Source organism: Moschus berezovskii, chromosome 1, assembly GCF_049115385.1.
Source record: "Moschus berezovskii isolate FMDL1 chromosome 1, NW_MosBer_1.0, whole genome shotgun sequence".
NCBI lineage: Eukaryota > Metazoa > Chordata > Mammalia > Artiodactyla > Moschidae > Moschus > Moschus berezovskii.
The window spans coordinates 80,154,819-80,182,342 of record NC_142460.1 but is presented as its reverse complement, the minus strand read 5'-3'; the positions used below and the strand labels follow the sequence as shown (position 1 = coordinate 80,182,342).

The 27,524-nt window shown below is 40.3% G+C and overlaps 1 protein-coding gene across 28 annotated transcripts in view; it reads left to right on the top strand.

Annotated features, from left to right (window-relative positions):
* The window catches only part of ZBTB20 (zinc finger and BTB domain containing 20), an 891,891-nt gene extending 865,739 nt beyond the window's left edge, over positions 1–26,152 (top strand). For all 28 annotated transcript variants that reach the window (XM_055429282.2, XM_055429604.2, XM_088837148.1 and 25 more), the window contains one exon: positions 1,985–26,152. In XM_055429282.2, coding sequence (XP_055285257.2) covers positions 1,985–2,406 — 422 coding nt within the window. In that variant the 3' untranslated portion in view covers positions 2,407–26,152. The remainder of the gene's footprint in view (positions 1–1,984) is intronic.
* The last annotated feature ends 1,372 nt before the right edge of the window (positions 26,153–27,524 follow it).

The following is a 27,524-nucleotide window of genomic DNA, read 5'->3' as shown; positions in this document are numbered from 1 at the left end:
ATGTGCTTCAAAATATATCTTTTTATGTTTACAAACACATCGAAAAAGCTTTCCAGTGAGATAAAGTTTCATAAAACATATCATGAACAGAAAGCACTAGCCCTGAGCTTGGCACACATTCAGCATGTATGTGACTGTTTTCCTCACCGTCATCACTCGGACACACCAAACCTCTTCTGTTTCATGATGGAAAAAAATGGCAAGACAGTCAAGGCACATATTTTAAATGGAATTTAACTCAAATTCAGGAACTAGATTTCCTACCCTGATGCCTTGTTCAGATGTTGAAATATATTACCAAAGAGTTTCAGAGGCTTCGGGCTTTAGGCTGGGTGATGGAAGTGGCTTGCTAGGTGGCGCTAGTGGTAAAGAACCTGCCTGCTAATGCGGGAGACAGACATAAGAGACGTGGGTTCAATCCTTGAATTGGGAAGATTCCCTGGAGGAGGGCATGGCAACCCACCCCAGTATTCTTGCCTGGAGAATCCCATGGACAGAGAAGCCTAGTGGGCTACAGTCCATAGCGTTGCAAAGAATTGGACATGACTGAAGTGACTTAGCACACATGCATGGAAATGTCAACCCACACCAGTGTTTGGACACGACTTAGTGACTAAACAGCAAGCAACAATGGGAAGGTACGTGGACAGACTTTCTGTGTTGGCTGCCTGCCTTGGGCAGCCAGTGGTGAGGTGGGCGAGATGGAAACACCATTATGTAGTTCATCTCACCCTCCAAGAGCAGAAATGAGGGCAAACAGCACCAAAAAAAAAAAAAACAAGTCTCTATCCAAAGAGATGTTACAGGCCCATGGACATTACTTATAGAAGACTATTTATTCAGTGACAATATTCTTATATACATTACAGCTTTTAGCAAGTTTGATCATTTGGTTTCTAAGCCAAGGGCAAACCAAAGCAGTAAACTGAGGAGAAACAAGGGTTTCAGCCAACACTCTGAGAGCAGAGAAAGAGAAAACTGTTTTTAAAATTGACCCAAGAGTTCAACAAAAACGTATGGAACCATTTAATGGTGGAGGAGGGATGGATAGCCTTGTAATAAGAACACCATGCAAGTGTTCCCACACCACCCTTGGTGGTCTGCAAAGTGATTTCCCATGTATTTTATGTCAACAGCAGCACAGTGAGGTAAGCAGAAGTGTGCACCTCAGAGGCATTTGGAGGTTTGTCAGAGTGGCAAGCTGTGCCTGGGTGCCCAGATTTAAACAGGACCATTTGACTCCGAGATCATCAGGCTATCAACCACCTACTCAACCTCCACATGAGACAAGGCCAGTCTGCAGCTCAGGGCAATCAAGACAGAATAACCAATGAACTCTCTAAAGTTACATCTTGGGAAGATTTCTGTCTAAAATAGATGTTTTTAAAAAATCAAAGGCATAGCTCTTTAGAATGACTTATTCCTACAAAAACCAATATTTTCCAGACCTAGGATCAAGGCACGAGTGCATTTACTAGACAAAATACTGGAAATGATTATTGTCCCCAGAGAGGCAAACTATGTCACCACCATCCTTAGTTCCCAAAGATTCTAGAGCTCCCTATGTTTCCAAAGAACTTTTCTCTCTCTTATTTCTTATGTGCTTGATGATGCAAATAGCAGGCATACAGCTAATGAAGGCACTGAAAGTGACCCCCTTGAAGTAGCACTCTCTCTCTCCACAGAATGATCTTAGAAGACTTTCACTGGAGAATGTCATGTAGCTTTCCAAGAGAACCATTTTCTGGCATGGGGACCTGAAGCACTCTAGACTTTCCTGGCAGCATCTTTAGAAGCAAAGTTTCTCAGAACATGAGAGGCCAGGAAGGACTGGATCTTTCCAATCGGGTGCTCCGTTAACCAGATTTTTTTTTTAATGTTTTTGTTTTTGTTTTCTGTTGTCTTATTTTTCTGTCTCTCGTTCTCCCTCCCTGGCTGTGTTTGGCTCTGTTCGTTCTGCCTGCTGTCTTTCCCCTGTGGCCAGGTGAGAAGCCCCACCAATGCAGCATCTGCTGGCGCTCCTTCTCCTTAAAGGATTACCTTATCAAGCACATGGTGACACACACGGGAGTGAGGGCGTACCAGTGTAGCATCTGCAACAAGCGCTTCACCCAGAAGAGCTCCCTCAACGTGCACATGCGCCTCCACCGTGGCGAGAAGTCCTATGAGTGCTACATCTGCAAAAAGAAGTTCTCCCACAAGACCCTCCTAGAGCGACACGTGGCCCTGCACAGTGCCAGCAACGGGACCCCTCCTGCGGGCACACCCCCGGGGGCCCGCGCTGGCCCCCCAGGGGTGGTGGCCTGCACGGAGGGGACCACCTATGTCTGCTCCGTCTGTCCAGCAAAGTTTGACCAAATCGAGCAGTTCAACGACCACATGAGGATGCACGTGTCTGATGGATAAGTAGTATCTTTCTCTCTTTCTTATGAACAAAACAAAACAACAAAAAAGAAACAAACAAAAAAGCTATGGCACTAGAATTTAAGAAATGTTTTGGTTTCGTTTTTACTTTCTGTTTTTGTTTTTGTTTCGTTTCATTTTGTACTACATGAAGAACTGTTTTTTGCCTGCTGGTACATTACATTTCCGGAGGCTCGGGGGGAGTAATAGTTCTCCCAGTCTCCCTTGGATGGTGGCCTTAAGGCCTGGTAGTGCTTCGGAGGTCCACTGGTTGGATCTCTAGCTACTGGCCTCTAAATACAACCCTTCTTTACAAAAAAATCTTTAGAAAAAAAAAAGTTAAAAAAAAAAATTTTTTTTTTTTTCACTTGTGAAGAGCACTACAAAAATATATAACAAAATCTAAAAGGCCTACTGTCTTTAAGTACACCGCTTGCAGTGTTTCAGTGGACATTTTCACAATTCTGGCCGCTTGGACTTCACAGTAACCATTTAAAACTGTGGAATATATCACTTTCTGGTTGAAAACCCAGAGAGAAGGTCCTGCTCTTTTCCACCTACCACGTTGTCTGATTTCCGTAAAAAGGGCTGTGGGGGTGGGAAGGGGTGTAGGTTTGATGGTGTGGGAAAGGCAAATGGCAGGCTTCTCCCCCAGATTCCGCGGGGTCCACACACCTTGGCCCACCTCCCCCACACCTCCCTTCAGCAGAAGCCAGGAAGACTTGGACAAGCATCAAGCAACAGTGGCTATCGTATTTATTCAGTGTCTTCGCTGAGCTCCAGCCTCAGCACAATCAAGAGGGACTTTCATGAAAGGCAGGAATGCAGATTAAACAAAGATATCAGAGGTTTGCACCTACGTTTCTAGGTACAAGAGAAGGATTATTTCCAACAATCTTTGCAAAAAAAAAAAGTGTCAGGATATATTCTTGTGGAAGAGAAAAAGAAAGAGAAATGGAGGGTGGGGGGAATAATAAAAAGTTCTTGAGGCTTTTTTAATTCAAAATTTTATAGAGGGGCAAAAGTGACGTTTACCAGATAGAATGCTGATTTTTTTAATATATTTACAACAGTATTTGTGTAAAAAAAAATACAAAAAAAAGTGAGATTGTTAAAAGTAATTTTTTTTTTCATTTTGGTTTTGCATACACTGCCACCAATCCCGTCTCTTTTATTTTATTTCACACACATATATATATTTTTTGGTAAGTCAAGACTGTTAAGGTTAGCGATACTGCTTCCAGATAGAAAGAATAAAAGGCAATTAAAGTTATATTTGAAAGAGAGGAAGGATATTTTCTTCATATTTTTTTAAATTTTTCTTAATTTTTATTATTTTAAGTATTGCCTGGTTGATGAGGGCCTCTGGCCAGCCCATCCCTGCTGTAATTTGAACTGCTGCTTTGTATTTTGATACGTAGTTTTTCGACTTTTAGCAAGCTTATGTTGCTCCACTGAATATTTTTTTCACCAGTTCATCTAGAATTCTGTTCTTTTTCATAGGAGGGACTTTTATCTTTCAGAAACAGATTTCTTGCTTCTCTGAAAGTTTCATTGAGATCTTGTGATTCTAGAATTTCTATTGACTTTACCTTTTTTCTTTGATGAAACACTAGTACTCTAGAGGTCTTGACAACTGGGTCCTTTCCTTTTGTGGTCAGCTGGGAGGAGGAGTTCAGGAAACTCTGCTGTCCCTCCTCACCCTTCGCAACTGCGGAAAGCGGCATTATCAGAAGCCTGTTGCAGACCAGGACGCCTCAGTGCCACAGTCACTTTCTTCCTTTCACAGATCCGCTTCTGTTCCCACCCTGGTTGAGAGGGCTAAACAAGATGATCATTCTTTAGATGCCTTATCAATCCTTGCTTGTTGGTAAGGTTTTAAAGAAACTAACAAAAGATCTCCCAGATGCCCAACATCCATCATCCGGGAAGGTCACCAATTCATTGCATCATCTTAGATGCCACTCTCTCTTCCCAGTTGAGATTTCTCTCCTCGGTCCTGATCAAGGTATCAGAATAGAGATTTTTCCATTATAGACAGTGTCCTAAAGGGATTCCAACTCAAACACAGGAATTCTTAAACCTTATAAAAACTCCAAAGGGGATTTCACTGCTGGGAGTATTTTAATACATGTAAGGGGGAAAATAAATCTTTAAACAAAGCAGACACACTAAACTACAGTTTAAAAAAAAAAGGAAGGAAAGGTGTATCTCAGTTTCAAAATTGCTTTGCATTTTCATTTAATTTTCCTATCAGCAACGTATTTATAAAAAAAACTGTGCAACAAATGGGGAGAAATCTTCCAAGGGAAGCACCTGTATAATAACTAAATTGGTTTCACTCATCATTTTAGAATTGGTTAACTTGTATCTTTTCCATAAGTTTTTGCTGATAATTAGTAAGGTTAGTGCAACTGGCGTATATGTGAGTTTGATTTGATCCTGTGGTCCTTAATTCAGTAAATATTTTGCTAGAAATTTTAATGCAGCCATGGATGATTAACTGACCTTTAAGTACTGCCCATCGTGATTTCTAAGAGGAGTCCTACCACAAACTATGTATCCAAAATGACCTGTTTTAAAAGCCGTGGGAAACAGCTTCAGAACTAAGAAAAAGTCCATTTTCTTTTGCTAATTGTGCTTTTCCAAGTAGCTATCTTAGACTCCAGTATTTCCACCTACTACCAACAGAGGGAGCATTAGTTAATTAACCATGTCATAGAATTTTGATATTTTGAAAAACAAGTCATTCAACCCATGATGTAACACAGAAAAAAAAATTGACATTAAAAGGGATCTTTTAAATCTAAAGGAAAATGACGTGAAATCACTCAGCATATGTTAACAAATGGAAGAAGGTCAAGAGCCACTTTAAAATATTTTGAATTATTTGACAGTTGCTGGTTTAAAATGGTGTCCTTACTCAAATCTTAGCAAAGTAGACAACATTATAGGACCCCCAGAAACTCAATCCTGAATGCCAGTATGGACCACATTCAGCTATATGCTTCTCAAATCTGAGAGAGACCCATTTGCCTAAATGCTGATTTGTCACATAAAAAAACTAAGCAATTGGGTTAAAATTTACCTTTTGTTCTAGAACATGTAAGGGAAAAAAAAAATCCAGTTGAATTTAAACCCTAATATTCATCCTTCCCCTTCAAATGAAGTATTTCTCTCTCTGTTTTTTAAATGTTGGCGGACCCCTAAAGAATTCCTAATGAGGTAATCATTTTAATGATATGTGCTCTCCAGGTTTACATAGCAGTAGGCTTTTTCTTACCGTGTGTATATTCCTCCCAGACATCTCATAGTCCAAAATAGTTGACAGATTGTCCTCTAAAGATAGGAAGAAGCTAGATTGAAGTTGGAGATGTAAGTTTGGGGAGCAGTGAACTTGCTGTGGGGTCATTACTCCATACTCTGGTCTTAAAAGAGCTGCTTTCCAAACTGACCTACATTAGGGGAAATAAACCAGTCTGTATCTGTTTCAAAAGGATAAAGGAGCTTTTAGTTTATCAATCCTTCCTTTTAAATTAAATAATCACCAACATCTTAGGAAAGGGGAAAAATTTTGCTTTAAGAATAGAAGATGAGCATGGATTCTTTTTAATTTTCTATTTTCAAATCCAACAATCTTCTGACATTTTGAACGTCATGCTAGGATGTTATGAGTGATTTTAAAAAAGAAAATTTTCAGTAGCCAGGAAAAATAAATAGATGTAATGGAATCAAATGTTCCAGATATAAGACCTCTTAGGATAAGTACAGGGAACAAGAACTGATTTGGAAAAGTACTTTATTTTTAAGCAATTTATGCTTTAAAACTGGATTAGCTGGACAAGGGAAAGGAGAAAAGTCAAAGGGGAATGTTTATCTCAAGACATTTAGATGTAGTTTATGAAAAATGAAATGTCCTAGCTCTAAAACATCAGTAGCATCTTAACAGAGCAGGCAGTTTTGCCCCTATTAATATAATAAGTGCTAATAATTGTACCCACCCCTCTAACTCCCAGTAAGTAAAATAGAACCCAAGAAAGGGAAGAAATTGGGACACATGGATCTGATACAAATCTACACAGGGGAAAAGGTTGAGAAACAAGCCAGGCGAAAAAAGAATCTGAAAGGAAAATCTCTATATCAAAATATTTCTTACTATATAGTTTGAGTTGTAAACTTTAGCTTTTAATGCAATTTTATAGACTTTTTCTTCCTCAGATTCCTAATGCTCTAAATCTTTTTGTGCCATGAGTAAGTTCTTCCTAGGCATCTCGGAGGTCGCAGTAGCTCCTGGCCTTAGAAAGACTTGAATTTGCCTTGTTTAAAAGTCACAAGGTTTTGTTTTGTATCAGCCCAACAATCTATAAGGACCAAGAAAACTTCTAACTCATGAACAGTTAGAATGCATGCATTGTGATATGAAAAGAGAAAAGGTTTCCTCTGGGTGTGTTAGTTTCACTGGTCCTGAAGACTTCCTGTACCCCCGTCATCCAAGTACACCAAAAGTACGTGCAAAGGAGGAGCAGGCACCCCCTGACATGCCCTTGGAATTTAGGAGAAGGGAGGGGCTGCCCTGTCTGTTGTGACCTGACTTAAAAGACATCGTGTGCAAGAATTATTTGATATAGTCATGAGTTGAAGTCCAGGGACCTGGGAGCCATGGGGAAGAGAACAGAAGGTTTGCAAAATGTATTCAGCACCCAATAATGCGAAGCCAAAAAGCATCCAATCACAAAACTAGGAGGTTTGGCAAGATGTACTTAGAGAAAGCTCTGGGCTTTTCCACGGGTAGGGTCAACAGACTTTCTTTTGAGTGATTTCTGGCTCTGAGAAACCTCTTTGCTCACTATAAAAGAACTTTATTTAAATGGCCAATTTTGTCCCCCAGAGAAAGATTTTATAAAGAGAAAAACAGGACACTAAAGACACAACCATGTGACTTGGTGTCAAACAAAAGGAAGGGCGCACTAGAATTTCAATAGACTCCCTGCTTCCACAGAAGGGCCAGGCAACCCAGTGCCCCTCGGTGCCTAGTGTGTGAAGAGGGTGCTTGAGCCGCACCAGGCTCCCCGAGGCCAGATGCAGCCTTGCAGTGGGGCGGCTGCAGCTGCTTCCCCTTCTGTGTTCTCTCAGAGAAAGGGCTCTTCTCCTAGGTGCCCAGGAAATAGATGGCACGGGGCAAACTTTCAAAACAATCTCTGCCTTGGTGCTCAGGCTGCAAATGGAGACAAAAAACAGGCACAGAGGAGCTCTTGCTCTGGAGAGAACATTCCCAACAGCTGTTTGTGCAGAGCTGCCATTTGTGATGCTGCATCAACCTCCCCAAGAAGGAAAGCTGTGGTGACTCAGTGTTCCTGTAAACACAGAGCCTGGAAACTACTAACCCAAAGCATCATTTCTAGTACTAGATACTCAAATGATTAACCTGGCCAAAACACCCCAAAGATCTTGCTCAGTCTCTGGACATCTACAGAACACTGACTGTAGCAGTCAGTGGTGCACGTTAATAGATCCCAGGAAATGGTGTGCAACACTCGGGTCTGTGTGGATTCTTTTTAGGGTGAAGAGGTAGAAAATGAGGGCTGCCCAGCATGGGTCCCTTTTCAGAACTATGTATTTCACTGAATGGGGGGCAGGAATGCCCTGTGCTGAAATAAGAAATATCATTTTTCCACACTGCTGACCAAAAATGCATGGATTCCATGGTTCTTCAGGCCTAGGCTATTGCTCCAAAAACTGAATAATTTCAGACTAAATCTAATCTGAAGTGACCTCAGTTAAGGTATTTTCACAGGAAGCCACTTATAGTAAAGAATTACTGCCTTAAATCAGAAAGCCCAGGGAAGAGAACAGAAATAGAGAGATTGGAAGGGTGGGAGGACATGGCCCTTTCTTGCCTTTTAATGGTTGCATTATCGCAAAACTGAGCCCTATTCATGACTGAAGACTATGGAAACAGTGACTTTACAGGGAGGCACCAAACTTGTACGGAACTGGCTGCTTTCAGGAATGGCTGCTATTTCTTATCCTAGTTCAGTGACATAGGTCTGGGCTGGATGTAAAATGGACATCCTATTAGCTAAAGAGTGAGTCCCATGAGACATGATCACAGGTGCCTAAGATGCTAGTTTGAATCATTTCCTTAGCAGGGAGAACAATCTCAACAAAAAGCTTTCTCTTCCTGTACAGTGTATATCGCTAAACTTTTTTTTTTTCTCAGTTTCAGTGAGCATCTGGTTTATCTGGTGGTTCTTTGTTTAAATGCAAACTCACAACTTTCAAATCTTCAATGAAGGAGCACAATCTGCAGATCGTAGGGAAAATCTAGCCAGTTATTGGAGTCCTGGCTTTTGCGATACCTAATTAGAGTGTAAAAAGTCCCTAACTAGCCCTCTTTCAAATTCAGTGGTTTCCTTGATTCAAAATGCTTCAATGAGATTCTAATACACCCAAGACAGAAAAAAAAAAAAAATTAACCCCCTAGGAGACATCTGTTTCTGCTACTGTTGCAACAGAAGTTTGTTATTGCCCGGCAAAATCATTGCAATTTATATGTAGATTCTAGTAATGAAAGGGACTTAACCCGTCTAGTATGTCACAGCTGCTGTCCAAAATGTCTGCAAATGAGTATACATTATGCATGTACACACGCAGCGTGAGGTGCTCTCGGTGCAAAACTGCTCCACATTCATATTCCCCAGTGACAACAAGAAAGAGTCCGGAATTTCTAGTTAGTCAGAGGTCTCACGTATCTCAAGCTTCTGCTCTGTTGCCTTAGTTGGATGCGTTAGTGCTGTCCACTGTCTATGATGAGGCTTTAGGACATTCTAAAGGAGCCCAACCATCAGTAATTTCTGTATACCCCTTTCATGAGAAACTTGAACATGCCTGTGTGACGTAGAGTGCACTTAACCAGCTGCACTTCTGTGGGGTTTACTGACGTGTGTGTGGACATGTGTGTTTGCCTGTGTGCTGCTGTAGTCTGGTCATGTGTGCATCTCAAACAAAGCACACATAGGCATAGGTCCTGGTGCCTAGATGCCATTGCCTCTTCCCACACTGCGCTCAAGGCTGGTGGCTCCCTTCCCAGGAACCAGTCACCTGCCCACTCTGTTGCTTTTTGCAGCATTTCAGAGTTGGGAGAAACAAAGGCAGCTTGTTGGATCCACAGCGAACCCACAGTGACAGGCTGCTCTCCTCCAGAAGAAGGTAGAACAGATGTCCTCCACTAGCAAGTAGACAAGAGGGAGCAGCAGTCTGGGGCACCGCCTCTCGCCCAGGTTTCCTGTGGAAGAGGGGCACCGGGGCCAGACAGGCAAGGCCTGTACAGACTTTGGCCCAAGCCCTTCCGTGGCTCAAAGGCCTCCATTCCTTTCCTCTATGCAACCCAGTGTATGCTCACAAACACACACCCAGTTGTGAGTTTGACTCCCAGACTAAAACGTCCTTAATACTGCCTGCATCTGCAGGGAACCATCATCATTCATAAACTGTGTCTCCTGAAACCAGTGTGGCCTTTGCCGAAGTCTTTCCAGAAGTGGGTTGTTTACCATGTCTAGCAGACCAATAGACTCTCAGAAGAATCCTGTTTGGTAATCTCTAAGAATTGACGGCTCTTGCCCATCTCAAACATTAAAGTAGAATGCGCTCTAGTGGACTATTCTGAACCAACGGACCTGGCTCTCACTGCTGGCTTTGAAGGGTGGCCTGGAAACAGTTGAATTCCATTTTCTCCACTCCCATGCCCTTCTTTTATTAGGTGGCTTCTTATTTTTTATGACATGTGGATTATTTCTGCTCACAGAATTCAGAGGACATTTTCTTTCCTCCTCTATTTTGGTGACTTTTCCCCTCTTCCATTAAGTAAGGCTACTTACAGTTGCAATCTTTTTTGTTGTTATTTTTAATGTATATTGTCTTTCTATATCCAAAAGAAGTCTGTGACTGTAACCATAGGTATTTCTTTTTACTGGAAAAAAAATGAGGTTTTTTTTTTTTTTAATTAACAGTACTGGTGACTTCGTGGAAGAATATGAGTTACTATTTAGGTATGCTTACTTAAGTACAGTACACTACATTGCAGTATTTCTGAAAGCTAGAACATACACATTATATATAACAACTCTATATTGAAATATATATTACATTATATTCATTTTTCCTTTTGAATCTGCCTACAATCACAAGTTGATTGAAATATTATTTCTTCACATTTATCACCCATCACCAACCTGCTGCAGTTAATCTGGTGCATTTAATAATAATCATTACTGCTCTAGTTTGCTTTTTATATTATCAGCTTCAGTATTGTCTTTACAGGATTTTAGAATTTTTTTTTAAGCTCGGATTTAGCAAATGTAGAAAAGTGAAAACTTTGTTAAGAAAACATTTTTTTTGGTATGGTTGACACAAAGAGATTCATAGTCAAAGTGATCTTGTTTAGCTGACCCTCTCAATATCTGAAGAACAAAAGAAGTGCATATGAATGTATCTGTGATTTTCCCCTCTAGGACTGTCACTGTCTATATTTGCTTTTAAAAATATGACCAAGGGGCCACTTAACCTCCATATGATCTGGCCAACAGTTACAGGCTGCATTTCAAAGGGCTACTCATCTGAGAAGCAGAGGCAGTTAAATGCCTAGTTGTCCCAACTGTATTTTCAAATACTGATTTTTAATACTAGTTCTTTACTGACTACTTTCTGTTTTCAGTATGCCTACAATTATTTTAACTTGTCTTCTGTGCTTCCCTGGAGGCAGTTTAGCAATATAATATTCATTTTCCTAGGAGTTTTTTTTAATAAAATCAGAATTTGAGGAACTTTTTCATGACAGAGGCTGGTAGAACTAGAACTCAGAAATGTGTAGATACTATGTCACCCTCAGCATCTCCAGTTGTCTGTTAAGGTGGGGACTTGGTGCCTTTCTTCTTTAAGGCCCGCATGGAAACATCAGAAATAGGCATCCTGTTTCCCTATTAAGAAGTGTTTTCAAACAGTAATTTTAGATAAAGAGCTTCTTCAGCTTCCCTCAGCTACTCAACATAGTGCCTAGACAACCCACGGATGGATAAACTTCACATCTATCCTGGGTGCCCAAGACCAGCTCCACATTCAGGACAAGATGAAAACAGCTGTTCACCATACTCAGCGTGAGAGCCCTTCCCACACTGAACAGCTATTAAGGCTTCTCAGTGTAACACCAATTTCTCCCTTTCATCTTTTCTAGTAGCTGTTTATTTTCGAATCCCATCCCATTCTCCTGTGCCCCTCCAACAAGTCCCACCCCACCCCACCCCCGTCCCTTATCCAACTCCTCTGTGCCCTCCACTTACAGTACTCGGTAAGGAACTACCTGCTCTGATCTGCTTGGAAGGAGTATTGAGTCTAAAAGCAAATTATCCATCTGTTTCTCCAAAGTTTTCAACTCCATATATTTCTACTGAAAAGAAAGTGAAAGGTAGTCACACAGTCATGTCTGACTCTTTGTGATCCTGTGGACTATAGCCCGCCAGCCTCCTCTGTCCATGGAATTCTCCAGGCAAGAGTACTGGAGTGGGTTGCCATTTCCTTCTCCAGGGGATTTTCCCAACCCAGGGATCGAACCCAGGTCTCCTGCATTGCAGGCAGATTCTTTACCAACTGAGCCACCAGGGAAGCCCATAATTGTGAGTTGAGGGTGAGGGGAGCTGTTCCTTTGCCTCAGACCCCTTGATACCCAAACTGTATGAACTTCACTATTTCTCTCTTTCCTTTTCCTCACTCTTTTTTCCTTTTAATTATTATTATTTCTTGTTTCTCTTTAATACTTTACCTGTTCCTCTCCTCACTGCCTTAAGAATGCCAGTCATCATGACCCCTGAGGGTTCATTTCCCTCCCTTCCCCCTGCCCCCTTCTGAATGTCCTTCTTTAAGCTTTATGTGGTGAACGAATGAGCTCAGCAGACTCGTAGGCAGCATGTCTTCACTGTACTTTCAGGTCTTAAAAGTTATCAATATTCTTTTGAGAGTGGGAGGACCTGAGTCACAGTTTTAAATGTCAGCCGTATTAGCTGAGGTCATGAATTCTTTTCACCTTCACATCTGGCCAAAGATAAAGAGAAAAATATTTTCTGGCTTTTTTTTCCCCTCTTTTCTTAAATACCACAGTGTTCGAATTCATGATATGAGTAGACCATTTCTGAGGGGGAGAAAAAAAAATTCATCAATGATGATTCTTTCAACTCCTGCTAATATTTAGCCAAATGACATAGTTGCCAGACGCTAGACTTAGAGAAATCTAATGAAAGGGGTCACATTTCAGAATGATTTTGATAACTATTCAAGCCTTAATGAGCTCTTCTAAAACAAGTAAAGCCACTTCCACTCAAAAGCATAGGAGACAATTAGGAAGAATTTTTTTCTTTCATTATTCTTTTTGAAAAACAATTGTTGATTGGTTTAGAACTTTAAGCAGTAATTTACTAAGGGATGAAAGGATTCCTAAAGTTTCTAAAATGTCTATTTTGCAACCAGATGTTTTTTAAAAGATAATCTGTGCTTAAATAGAATAATATTAGAGCAGATCAGATACTTGAAGAGCCATGTAATACAGTCCCCAGTACCTAAGCATTCACCATGTGACTTGGTCATCATGCTAGGTCTCATTTCAATGAGTTACTCCCATCTAGTTGCCAGAGCATTGTCCCAAAGACTCATAGAGTTCTGGGTCTGCCCCTTTACAGGATGTTTAGGACGCAGTCCAAGCAACTCTATAACACTGTCTTTCTTGACCTGAAAGCCCAACACTTACTGTGATACTGCTTTGGCTCTCTGCTCTTGGGAGGACCATTCCGTGGCCTTTAGAGCACTAGCTAAAGGTTTCGAGGGCACGGGGGTATGCTTTCATTTCTTGCTTTACCTGTTGACAAACAGAAGCAACGTTCATGTCAGAAATGGAGTCTGATTTGAGGCTTGACCCATCTTTTACTGTAATCAAACCAATTTTTAACATCGTCTCACACCATAGAGAACGGTGAAATAAAGAAGAGATTCAAAAGACTCTCTGAGTCATGAATGTAATAAGAAACCAACACTTCTTAAAGTCAATATTATGTTGCTTACAACTGTCGTTTTAATTGAACATGTTCTCCCCATCATTCCTATCTCTCTTCCTTCGTCCCTTCTGACTCCCTCTGTTTTCTAAAGTAATCTTCATCTAAAGTATTCCTCTCCTCAGGCATTAACTTCTGAAAGAATGAAAGACTCTCTTTTAAATCCTGAATGCCATCATTTAAAGTATAATGTGGAGGAGGAGAGGATCTGGTTCTGTAGGTCCAGTTTATCACCAGGATTCCCCCAGGATGCCTTCTTAACATCGTTCCTTTAGCTCTCCAAGAAGAGCTTTAGTCCCAAGACCCCGGATTTTTCATCACAGCCTCTGCACGAGTCTAGATTAATGTCTAAATCCTGTTTAATATTCTAGTGAGTCCAGGACGTGAATTTCTTATTGCTTTCAAGCCTCCTACTTCTCTAAGCTGACATCTGTCAGGAGCCCTAATGGTAACCAATGCAGCAAAATAATGGTCAGAAACATGATAGTATATATTTGGGAGGACAAGAAGGGATGTCCTTTTTTTTCCTCCATAAAATGCTTGCTTTCTCCCCCTGTCCCCACCACCACCACAATGCATTTCAGGAACTCTGCATCTAATTTTACAGATATGTAGTTTTAGGATTTGCAAATATAGCTTAGGAAATGTTCTGAGATTGAGGCTGGTAGCAAACCAGTTTATTTTCTGCACTGGACTTTAGGACAAGTGTGCACAGATACAATTCCTTCAAAGAAAGTGAAACTAACATAGTAAAGCAAAGGGAATACTTTTACACATTAAAACAGTCGTTTGCTATCTGTAAACCTTGATTTAAGCATAATTATTACTTTTTAGAAACCTGAAACTGGAGGAATGTGTATTTTAGTAAAGTTTGTTTGTTGATTTGTTTGTTAGCCTTTATCTCTTTCTTCTCAGGACAGTGAAGTTTTGATTCTTTAATTTGATACTGTTCCTGGCCCTAGGCATCAGTCAAATCACTGCCCACTCTGATCTTACTCCTTTCCCTCTTAGAATGAAAAACCTTCCATTCTATCATTAAGGAGTCTTTTCTCCATGAAAAGCGTATCTTCCTTTTCCAGTAGCACCTGAGAACTTTGAGGAGAAAGATTCTCTCTTCACTTTGAGGGTAGAATAGTTAAATGCTATTCCTTGCAAAAGAAACCCCATTTACCTAACTTATGGGAATTGATTGCAGAGGAAGGTCATAGAGTTACACACTACAAATCTTATTGCCTCCTCAAATTTTGGAAATAAGGCTGAGGATAATGTAATGAAAACCCTCTTTGGATATTTTTTATTAATATAGTACAGAATCACCAGAAAAGAAAAAGAGAATACTACTAAAATGACAAAACCAGCGGATCTATGAATTGCTATAATTGTTCAGATTTCTGTTCTCTTCATTTCAAAGCTGTGTGTGTTCCCAAAGTCATAAATGGTGAAGCATCAGTCCTCCATTGCTTCACATCTCCTTAACCTGGCACCGGAGGTGACAATCACAGAGGGAGATTGGCATTGTCAGGACTTCACCCATGCACCACCATACAAGAGGGAAAAACCAAATTAGAAACTTTAAAAAAAAAATAGAGGAAATTGCAGTGCTTCATTTGAAAGCATACAAGCATACTGTTCTCAACTCAATTTACAGATAGCCTGACAACCTTTTTATAACCTGTCTTTTGTGCTATAATTTGCATTCTTGGCTGAATCTTTAAAATAATTGCAATTTCAATTAAGTGAACAGAGGAAAAGCAAAGAGGGAAAACAAGACAATGTAATGGGACTAAATTTGATACAGTTCTGGATTCCTGAAGCCAGTTCTCAGAGTTAGCAAGGAAAGTCAACGCCATTCACCCTTTGCCTTTCTCACCAATTCTCACTATTATCAGCCTAAGAATTAACCTCATTTCTTTGTGATTTAAGACTTCTCTTAATACTATCAAACCCATATAAGAGAAATTATAGAATTTGTCTGCCCCTATTCCTAACCTGCTCTCTGGGGCTTATGCAGAAAGAACTGACAATAAAATAATGATCAAATTTGATACAAGATTTAGACATAGACCAAAGTGCTTAGTATATGTTCACTACCAGAGGGTTCTTGAAAAGTAAGGCGGGTTACACTGCCCCTGCTCTCCTTGGCACAAACTTTATTTGAAGCGATTTATATGTAGATTTGAGGGAGAGAGTTCTCAATAAGCATTGTCATCATTTAAACCCCTTCCTTAGTCCCATTGGGGCCTATTGAGATATACATTAAGGGTAACTCTCATATATCTAATTAAATTTAGTTTTTTGCTCTATTGTTAAAAGAATTGTGGTTTTCAGAGTAAATGAAAATAGAGTCTCTTCATAATCCTCATGGCAAACCAAGGCAAGAAATTTACAGAATCAAGAAACTCTGTGGGAACATACTGTTTCAAAGTACTTTGAGTGTGCTGACCCCTCCACCCCACCCTGCCAAATGTTTCTAGAATCTATTCTAAACTACATATTGATTCTCCTGAGACTTCCAGCGTGTATGTGGGTATGTGCAGACAAGCAGACTTACACCTGGAGGGTGGAGACCCAGACAAACTGGAGAGGATGATGTGGAGGATGGTCAAAGGCAAGGCAGCTCTCCAAAATCACTCAATACTCCCATATCCCAAACTGAGTCCAGATGAATCTCATGCAAAAAGTAAGCTCCATCAGACATCCTGCTATGAATTTTTCTTTTCTTAATAATATAAGAAGAGGTACAATGCAGACTCAATTTTGGTGTAATAATTCACTTTTATATTTAATAATTGTACTTTTTGTGTTAGTGTGTCATTGAGCTATTTGTACCAGTTTTCAATCTATAATCCTGAGAGGGGCCTTGAGAATTTCTGTGTATGTGTATGTAGATCTGTATTTATGTGAAGTCAGAAAAAGTGGACAGGACAAGAATGAGGTGAGAGATGAGGTCAGTGTGAAAAAGTGAGTGCTCTTAGTATCTCTATTGATGTTAGGTAAGGTGGCTGCTGCCTGAAGCCCTTGAGGAAAAGCTAATTGCACTATTCAGAAATAAGAACCCAGCACTGTTAAATTTAGGACCATGTTTTGGGAAACAGGAAAGCTTTATCTTTTTCTGTACCTATTCCCTTTAGCATCGGAGCCATTTGACATGATGAAAACTATTCAATAAAAACCACTACTGACCTTTGCATTAAATAGCTATTTTCCTCTTCTAAATACTACCCTCGGTTTCAACTCAACTCCTTCCCTTTATATTCTGCCTATTGGCTTAACATTTTACAGAATAATGCCTAGGTGTTTGCTAGTTGTTTCTTTCCTTTGAGCTGAAACAAACAGGGACAACAAAAGAGATGACTCACAGAAGTGTGAGGTAAAGACTGAATTTCCCACTTTTGTGGCACTGGTAACTTTTAGTAAGTGTTGTTTAGGGTTGAGCTTGGGTCTGTAATAGGGCTTTCTGGTTTTTAGTTTTTGTTTTTGTTTTTTTTTTTTTTTGCACTAAATAAATATGACTGCACTGCATTGCACTACTGAAACGTATTTACTTGTGCCGGGAGAGTGTGTGAGGTATGGGAAAGAAAGATGCAAGTTATGAAATTAGAAGCACCACAGAAATGGAGGGTTGTTTTCATCATGCTTGGTCTTAGCAAGGTTGGTGAGAATCTACACAATCTGCCAACTCTTGATCAGGCCTAGCAACTGCCATGCTGATAGGATCTGTTTTCTTATTATAAAGAAGCTGAGTTAGTACTGTACATTGAAGACGTTTAAAAGGAGAAGTTTGCCCAACGTTGTCTCCAACTAAGCTTTCAGTAAGAGTTTCAATGGTGAGGAAGCCAACAGAGGTGACGGAAGTCTTCGCCTTGGCCAGGGGTAGAGCCTCCTTTCAGGAAAACCTCACCTTGTCCATAGTGGAGGGATCCTTTCAGCCTGAGCATGCTTTTTCATCACTGGGTGAAACCTAGATCAGGCTAACCAAAGAGGAAGGCCATGCATGTGGTAAAATCCTTTAAGATGACAGTAAGGGAACAGTGCAATAAACATTGAAAACCAGTAAGGTGAAAGGTTTATTTTGAAACAAGCTAAGCCACCTTTGAAATTGGAGGAAGAGTTGGAGGGTTAATTGGAACCTACTTACTAGCTGCTCCATCAGAGACTATCCTTTATAAAACAGAAGACCTTAACAGTGCCTAAAAGCCTAGTTTTGAAGTTGGGTTGGTTTTTGTTTCGTTTTCAGTTTTCCTTTATTTGATTTATTTGTATTGCCTTTTTAAATCTCAGAAATAATTAGAATTTGACAGCTCTTTAGTGACTATTCATAAAAGAATCTTTCGCCACAGGAAAAGTAATGGATTGTGTAGGGAATAATAGTAGGAGAGTGAAGATGCTGAAGGACTCTTCCAGGATCCAAGGTGACAGCTTTGAAGATTCTGGTTCAGTAGGAAAGAATCACAGCTCGTATCGATGGGTATTGTTGAATTTCTCTGATCACTGTCACATGTTGGGGCATCAGTGTGGAAAATTCTTGGGTGAGGCCTCTTAAGATTTCATTGACACCTGTCTTTCTCTCTCCCTCTTCGTATCCATCCAAGTCTACTTTTCCAAGTTGAAATTTTTTTAAGGAAGCTGTCAGCCTTGCTAGGCAGAAGACTCCATTTAGAGCTTTCAAAACTAATGTAAGCAATCCCTTCAGCACTCAAAGTATTCTCTCCCTTTTAAATAAGAAACTCTAAATTCAGAGCTCTTAACAGATACTTAGAGATATGTTTTGGGTAAGCACTGAGAAGATACTGACTGTACCAAACCAAAGTTATATACAGAAATAATTGACCTTTTAAAATATATTCACATTAACTGTCCTAGGATACTTCCCTTGAGGCTTTTGGAAAATAACTTCTTCCTTAAAACTTACATACCCACTCCAGTTTTGTCACCAAAGATTTTAATCTCCAGAGCCCCACTTCCTCTCTTACAAGGCGAAAGTAATATAACAGGCTCGAGGGATATGCTTTGGTGTTCAAGTGATGATACTTAGGTTTTCATTCTGTTCACAGTGATATATAACAGGAGATTTGTTAGAGGAGCTACTGAATTGTCTCTATGACTTAGGGATTGGTTAGAAGTTTAAAAAAAAAATAGGGAAAAAAATAAACCATAGTACTTGACACTGTAAACTCGTCTTTAATAGTCATGACCTAGAGACTGATGGAGAGAAAGAAACTTCCGTGGAAGAGAGTGAGCTAAATCGTTGAGAACCAAACAAGGATCATTGGTGAAACGTGGGGCAGCGCATACCGTGTACACAGAGCAGGTCAGTGGTCTGCACGGCTGGAGCCAACAGCCGGGGCCATCAGATAACTGAAGGGAAATCAGATAACTGGCCAATGAATTCAAGTACTGGAAAAACCACAGTTGGGTTTCATTGTGGTTGCTGGAGGGGTTGAAACATCCATGCCCATGGCAAGGAAAATGCTGAGGCTGGTCTGTTGTGATAGTGCCTTTCTTGTTGTAGCAAGTACTGGGTTAATAATCTGTTTAGTTATGCTTTCCTGGGTCATTGCCCCAGTCTTCTGAGGAGGTCTGAAGGGATAATATTCACCTAGGATGAAGGGATAGGGTATTGCTCCTGGAATGCTGTGATGCGATGATATTTGCACTAGATTCTAAACTTAAAACTGGAGCAACTGAGGAAGAGAAAAACCAAGGATAGTTCCAAGTTAAAAGAAACCAAAAGCAGTATTTTCTGACTCATGCCATTTCTTTGTCTTCTTCTTCTTCTTTTTTTTTTTTCCTGGAAGAAACTTCACACTTGTTGATTACCAAGCTCAACTCTTACCAATTGTTTTCCTTCTTATTTTATTCCCACACTGGACCATCGGTGTGAGTTAACCATCAAGTAGGAATGGTTAATGGAAAGGCTTCTGTCATTACAACTTCATAACCCTTCTCTCCTTCATAAAAGGCATCGGGGTGGGGAGGCTGCAGAGCCATTGAGCCCTTGGGGAAGCCAGTAGGCACCGATGTCATGTCAAAAGCTGAGCTGATGCATATTTGCTCAGGACATTGAGACCCAGAGCTAATCCTAAAGGATGCTCAGAAAGAAGGAAACCAACGTGTTGAAGAAAACAAAGGGAGGTGGTGCCCAAAGGTTGCCTATTTCTCCTCTCTCTTCCAACTCACCTTCATACCCCATCTATTGAAATTGTATCTCAAGCATTATATGGTACCAGAAGAATTATTTGGTTCCTTGGTTTCTCTCTTTAATAGTGGTCTGGGAACTCCTCCAAAATTAAAAACAAATACCATCGGTGTCTCCCTTGTGGCCTACTAGTTTCTCGAATGCTGTCCAGCTGGTCTTGACCAGTCAACTAAGATAACTTGGAAGCTTTGGCTTGCTCAGTCACCTGTCCACTTGTTTTTCATTTTGTTTCCATTTCCATTTGAATTTTGAGTGATCCTATAGAAAGGTGGAAATCATGGGAAAGGTTTGGAGGCTGCAATTCTAGGGCATACTTGTCAGGAGTTTTTATTATCCCAAATATCTCTTTTTTGCCCTGTTTTCAGTTGAATCTGTTGCCCTGATTATAATTTCTATCATATTTGTGGTTATTTTTATGAGAATAGAGTCCATTTGCTATGTCTCTGTGAGTGCTTTTTTTCTATTTTCCCCACATGAATGCAGTACCAATCTGTTAATGAAGTATCTGTTTATTATATTATTAATATGTAATTCTACTGTAGACCAAAAATATAAAAACAAATTTGTTCATTTTAAAGATATAAAGAACTAGTGAGTGAAAGATTAAGAAGGAAAAGACCGAAGAGCAGTGGTTAACTATGTCGAGTTAGAAATCTAAGAGTAGCCTTACCTATTTTAACCAGTGCTTGCCAGTCAAACCATAGTTGGGATTACATAGTCTTGGCTCCTTCATGCTTATGTTTTATAATTCTTGTTTGTCTGTTTTTCTTTAATGTAATTGAGGTTGCACATCATGCTGTTTTTGGCAATGCCTGATTTTATTATATTGTACTTTTATCAGTCGTTTCCTTTACAAGGATGGGAGAAAAGTTTTATTTCTTCTTTTAATTTAAAATTTGTTTAATGCACTGGAAATAAAATTGGACATATTTCACTGTTAAAAAATCAGAAACAAAACAGAACAGAAACCACAGAGAAAAAACCAGCAACCATGTAAGTAATAGGGGGAAAAAATCTATTTGTACTGAAAACACCATACAAAATACATCCCACATGAAAGAGAAATACCATCAAATAAGAAAAAGTAAATCATTTAAAAGCTACAACATTTGAAATTTTAAAAATACCTGGATTCAATGAGGATGGGGAAAATAAGGCATTCCGTTAAGATTAGAGATCTCATTATTGTTACAATTAATGCCCAAACTGGTTCAATGTGGCCAAGAGAAAATGGCCCCAGCCTTCCACATACCACTGGGGCTCTCTGTTACCTTTTCTCCTAGGCTTAAGCTCTATTGTAAGGGGGAAGAAAATTGTGCTGTGATGGAGAAACTGGCTTGTATAGAGGTATTTGTGTAGTACAAGTGTGGACACAGCTTAGTCCTCTGTCCATCCTCAGGCAGGATGTTTCTTTTCTCCTTGAGGATTTGCAGCAGGTAAGCCCATGACATGGGAGACTGTAAAGGATTCTCAGAACATCAGTCAGCTCATGCTAAAGAGCCTCTTGACTCCAATCTGATCTCCCTTCTTGAGCATTCCCAGACACTAACAGAGCCAGTTAACCCATACAAATGCACAGTGAAAGGAAACAGAGATTTTTTTTTTTCCTAGTCAGCCAGCTGTATCTTTTGTTTAATGTTTGCTGGGTTTTTCTGGTTTGGTTTTGTTTTGGACTTGGGGTGGGCGTAGACATAACTTCACAAACCTTATCCAGTAATTGTTTTGCATCTTCCATGTTTTATGCAAAAGCAGACATTTAAATCAATAAATAATCGTGCCCTAGACTGAAAGTTAATGTTTAGGAGAGGAAAAAAATTGTTGGAATTTTTTCTACATTTTTTTGTGAAGAATCTTTTTTGGAAAGGAAGGATACATATTTTTGTTGTGTAATATTTTCTATTTTTGAATGCATTTTATTGGTACAAGACTGTTTTTTTGGTGAAGACATTATTTAAAAAAAAAAAGAAAAAAACTAATCGAAAAGTTTGCCCTTAAGGATATGCTGCAGTTTTGAGGTTAAAAAAAAAAATAACTGATTCAAGATGCGTGTTAAAAGTTGGGATTATATTGTTGTTTTTTGTAATTGTTACAAGAAGAAGTTTGTACCCACTGCTGTTTATTTTGTTTCAGATGAGTAAGTAAAGGGATTGTTCTTGTTTTATTCTTTTTTTAGAGAAAAAAAAAAGCTATTTATGAAATGTCAAAAACACTGGACTGTGAGTTTAAGTGTGGAAGCATTTTACCACCCTGTGTCTTCGACCAATTATGGGAAACCCCTTTTCTCTTCCCCCCCGCCTTAGCCTTGCCAAATGAGAAAAATGTAACAGCTGTCAGATGATCGAAGCCACTGAAGCCCTGCTTTAATTTTTATGGTTTGAAAAAGTTGGAAAACCAAAGTTAAATTTCTTTATGAAATCCCACTGTCCGTAGCCCTTTTTTGTATGACACAGCCGGTTGACTCTGCCTCTCTGTCTTGGATCATTGCCTTCTTAAGGACTGGGGGCCAACTCTGAGGCCACAGAGGCATAAAGATGGCAAGCCTGAGAGTTGAAGGCTCATGAAGTCCGTGTGAGTGCGACTTCAACTTGTCAGTGGGCAGTTTTCCCATCCAGTCCAAGAGCAGTGCTGACCTGCCTGAGGGGAGAGCTCCCCCACCCCTGTCACCTCCATCCTTGTCTTCTAAGACCTCTGCTCTCTGGAATGTCTTTGCCTCTCTCAGCAGCCCACCTTCCTTGGATGGTGTGGGGTAGGGAGGATCCAGTTGAAATAAAATGCTGTGGATGCTATGAAGAGCCCCCCAGCCCTGGGGAAGGTGAGGCAAGGGACCTCTAGCACAAGGGAGCTTGCCTGCCTCATCTTTGACTCTGTGGCTTGTCTATCCATCTGCTCACTGTGAAGATGGAGAGGCAGAGTGCCCTAAGGCTGTTCAATAGCTTTTCCATATTTTTTCAACATTGAAAAAATAATTTTTTAAAACTGTGATTTTTTTTAATCATTTGGCTGGAGGGAAGGGAAAAGGGAAACACCAAAAGCTATACCATGATTAACTGGAGATATTTAAACTGGGGGCACTTTCTAGACCAAGACAAATGAATTTCGTTCTGGACCCTAAAGCAGCCAAATCTGGAGACTGTCTGTGACAGAAAGCTGAAGAGAGGCCTCCATTTCCTCCTTTCTCCTTTCTTCTCTCTGTCTTGAAATTCTCTCTTCTCCTTTTCCAGCTTTCCTTCAACTGCCCCAATGGCCCTTGGTCTCCCATTCATACCTGTGCGCATGTGTACACACACACACACACACACACACACACACACACGCTTGCAAAACACCATTTTTCTAAAGGATTGTGGGACCGAATAAAATCATGTGCCTTCATTTTTTCCTTTTATGGCTAGATGAACCTCTTCTTTTTTTTACAGCATTTAAAAAATAGAGGAGGTTGAAATGTTAGTGGGCGAGGACTTGGGTGTCATTTAGGAAGTAATTTTTGTTTAGCACATTCCCCCAAACATCAGTACAAAGATTTCGACCCCTTAAGCATATTCTTTGGACATTTAGAGCATCCAGTAACCAGATACATGACAGCCTACACCCATTTAATTTTAGAGCAATTCCTGAAAATTTGATTTCATAGACTTCTTTGATCCTTCTCAAAAATGAGGCGAGCAATGGTGCACAACCTTGTTCTCCCCGTCTGGTGCTTATGCATGTGGCGTGGGGTGGGCATGGGGGTGGGTGGCGTGGGTGTGTTTTGACAAAGGGTGCATTCCTAAAGATCTCTGGTGCTGACGGGCCTCCAGTTCCTTTCAGAGACTGCATTTGACACATTTTACACACGAGTGGTATCACATGCAATATTTTAACGGAGCAATGGGAGAGGCTCTTTGAAACGGGGTTTTGCATCTTTTTTGTAACATTTTGATTTCTCTGGTGCCTTATTCCTACTGGACGCTGGCATTCAAATCCCCACAGGGAGCTGACCCAAAGTCAGCCTGGGGAGTGGGGACGCCCGGGCAATGCTGGAGCGGGTGGGGCGTGGGGAGGCTGGTGTCCATTGGTGGGGAGGGGACTAGATGGCATCTCTTAGCCGAAGCCGAGCAGGAACTGCACACATCCACACACGGTGAACACTTCTGACCTATCACACACCACAAACTCATCCTTCCTCACCTGAGCTTTCCTTCCTCCTTCGTCTTCTATCTCTGTCTTCTCCCAAAGGTGCTGCTGCTGCTGCTACTGAGGTGCCCAGAGTCCAGAACGCCCAGTAATCACTCAGGCACAAGCCTGGCACTGCCATGTCAGCCCCTGGCATGACCAAACCCGGGTTTCTCTTACTGGGGGCTGAGAACCGTCAGATTTTTCTCATCAAAAATGTTTTCCAAGAAATCATTGGATTACAGTTATTCTGCATTGAAAATGCACTTTAAAAAAATAAATAAAAGCTCCAGACTGTTTAAAATGTACAGAGGGGGCAGGGGAAAGATAAACATGTGCTAGTGTCTGAACCCAGTTCAGTTTATCTCCAGTTGAAACAATATACACTATATTATGTATAAATGTATACACACTTCCTATATATATCCATATATATATAGTGTATATATTATACATGTATAGGTGTGTATATGTGCATATATACACACATGCACATAAATCCAGATGCTCATTACAAAACCAGATGCTACACAAACAGCAGCAGAGGAAACAAGGTTGGACTCTTGCAACAGATCACAAAAAATAAAAACAGCCACTTGCAGTGACTTTGGTCATTTCTGTATGTTCACAAGGAATGGATTGTAACAAAGAAAAAAGGAACAGCGTTAGTGAAAGAGGAAAAATGGGCGAAACCATCTTGATCCAGTGGGAATGCAGTAATGTTCTGTACCATTTCACCTATTTCTTTTCGTCATGTTGATTTGATCTCAGTTTTCAGCTATTAAATTTTCTTTAACTCAAATGACCCACAACAAACTGAACAAAACGACTACAGCGAAAGCCCTTTTCAGTGGAAGATGTCAGAAATCTCAAAACCCTTGGCCTGACTCAGAACTACCATGTGCAAACCAGTACTCTTTTAATGTTTGAAATAAAACTGAAAAGAAAAAAAAAAAAAACCTTTTTTGAAGCACCTTAATGTGGCCATCCATTCAAGGAATGGGTGCCACTTTTTTCTTTGAGCACCTTATTGACGTGTTTTGCTATCTGCTGTCTTTCTGTTACCTGTTGGCTGAATGGCTAGCTGTTAACACACGCATGCGCACAGACTAGAGGGCGGGGCCTGCGTGTACGCAATGAAGTTTACTGTGGTGACTGCTGAAAGGTGAACCCGTTTCCTGATCTTCCCGCCACAGTGTTGTGATAAGATTCGATGAAACCGTATTCCCTGCACAGAAACGTTTCTTATCGCATTGTATCTTAGTATGGAAAGGAACATGGTCCCTTTTTTGCAATTGCTACTGTACACACACACACCACGTGCACAAACATATTCATTCGTCCAAGTGGTATTTTCGGTGTCTGTGTGGTTGTCACTGTTTACGCGGTTTCTATTTCCCAGTGAATTTTGAATGGAGGGCAACTTTTCTAACCAGATTGTCTTTTCAGTCTGAGGACCTGGGGATTGGGGAGGAGTTTGGAAAGAGGGAGAGGCAAGGAAAAAGAGATCTTTAAACTGAAAGAATAATTTCCCACGAGGAACCTAGGCTTGATGACTGCAGAGATTGTCCCCTCCAATCCTTGCTGCTGGGCAAGGGACACTGTTGTATCAGTCTGTGTACCGTTCAACCCATGGAAACACGAACACACACCCATCCACCCGTCAATATATACATGTGGTTTGGAATGAGCAGGTCAATAGTTTTGAGAGGGAGTTTGTTCCTTTTTTTTTTCCTCATTATACTCTTAAATTGTTGTCAGTTATCAAACAAACAAAAACTTGTTTTGAAAAACCTTGCATACGCCTTTTCTATCAAGTGCTTTAAAATATAGACTAAATACACACATCCTGCCAGTTTTTTCTTACAGTGACAGTATCCTTACCTGCCATTTAATATTAGCCTCGTATTTTTCTCACGTATATTTACCTGTGACTTGTATTTGTTATTTAAACAGGAAAAAAACATTCAAAAAAAGAAAATTAACTGTAGCGCTTCATTATACTATATTATTATTATTATTATTGTGACATTTTGGAATACTGTGAAGTTTTATCTCTTGCATATACTTTATACGGAAGTATTACGCCTTAAAAATACGAAAATAAATTTTACAAGGTTTCTGTTTTGTGTGGAAGAGTAATTGATGTTGCTAAGAATGATGTTTGTTTTTTGGGGTTTTTGTTGTTTTTTTTTAAATGTTACCAGCACTTTTTTTGTAAGTTTCACTTTCTGAGGTATTGTACAAGTTCACACTGTTTGTGAAGTTTGAATATGAAGGAATAATTAAAAAAAAAAAACTCTTCTCTTGGTTTCCTATTGTGTCTTCTTTATATTGTGGCACTGTTTTTACACATTCTTTCATACATTGTGGCCTGGATCTAGTCTGAGATTATCCAAATTGAGGATTAAACCTAAAGGGCCCGAAAAATTCTCAACATATCAATCCTTTTGCTACAATAAGTAAGAATTCCAGGATCGATGATGCTGAAATCACTTTAGGGAAATATAAGGCCAACTGGGCCTCCTGACAGCACCTCATAAGTGACACATGGACCATTTGTGGTTGTTGCGCTTTTTGCTTAGTCAGTAAGTCATCTCTGACTCTTTGCAACCCCATAGACTATAGCCTGCCATTCTCCTCTGTCCACAGACTTTTCCAGGCAAGAATACTGTAGTGGGTTGCCATTTCCTTCTCCAGGCAATCTTCCAAACCCAGGGATCAAATCCACATCTCCCGCTTGGCAGGCAGGTTCTTTACCAGCGGGAAACCCTATGGCTCCTTGACTGTTACCTAAATTGATTCACCTTTTTCCCCTTCTCCTGGTACCAGTATCTCTCTGCCTACTGTGGAAATAACCAACCTTACATGACACTATGCCCATCTATCCCTGTATCTTCATATTCAAAGAAGATTCATGGCTCAAAATATGTCTTCATCTGAAGACTTTGGGGACCCCCAGGGACCTCCTATTTGCTCCATAGGCTCTTTCTCATACCCTACCATAAGAGCTCTCGAACCTCATCATTCTCACGGAAATTGCTGGTGTAATGGAGAAAACTTGCATCTTGTTTGTCCCAGGTGAAGTCATCACAACTGAATTAGATTGGCTGTCTTCAGTAAGCATCTACATTTCACTCGAAACTGTGCAGTGTATGCAAGAAATGGAGGAAATTATTTCAGATCTGGTGAACTTTAAAATTTAACAACTAGAAATAAAGATTCGTATATGTCAAGAGTTAGATTCTACTATTCAAACTCTCAGTGGTGTGGAGGTTTATTATTATCACTGTTGAAAGTCGTTCAGTAGTGTTTGACTCCTTGTGACCCCATGGACTATAAGTCCATGGAATTCTCTAGCCCAGAATACTGGAGTGGGTAAGCCTTTCCCTTCTCCAGGGGATCTTCCCAACCCAGGGATCAAACCCAGGTCTCACACATTGCAGATGGATTCTTTACCAGCTGAGCCACAAGGGAAACCCTATAAACTAACAAAAAGATACGTGGGCAGGTACATCAAGGAAGGGTCCAAGGGCTGAACAGTCTAATCCAGAACTCTCAGGAACATGCAGGCTTCAGGTTGGAGGAGGTGAATGTAGATGGACATTTCCACCAGTGCGAGGAATACAAAGAGACCCAGGCATGGACCTGGGATGGGGAGAACTCTGGGGTGAAAG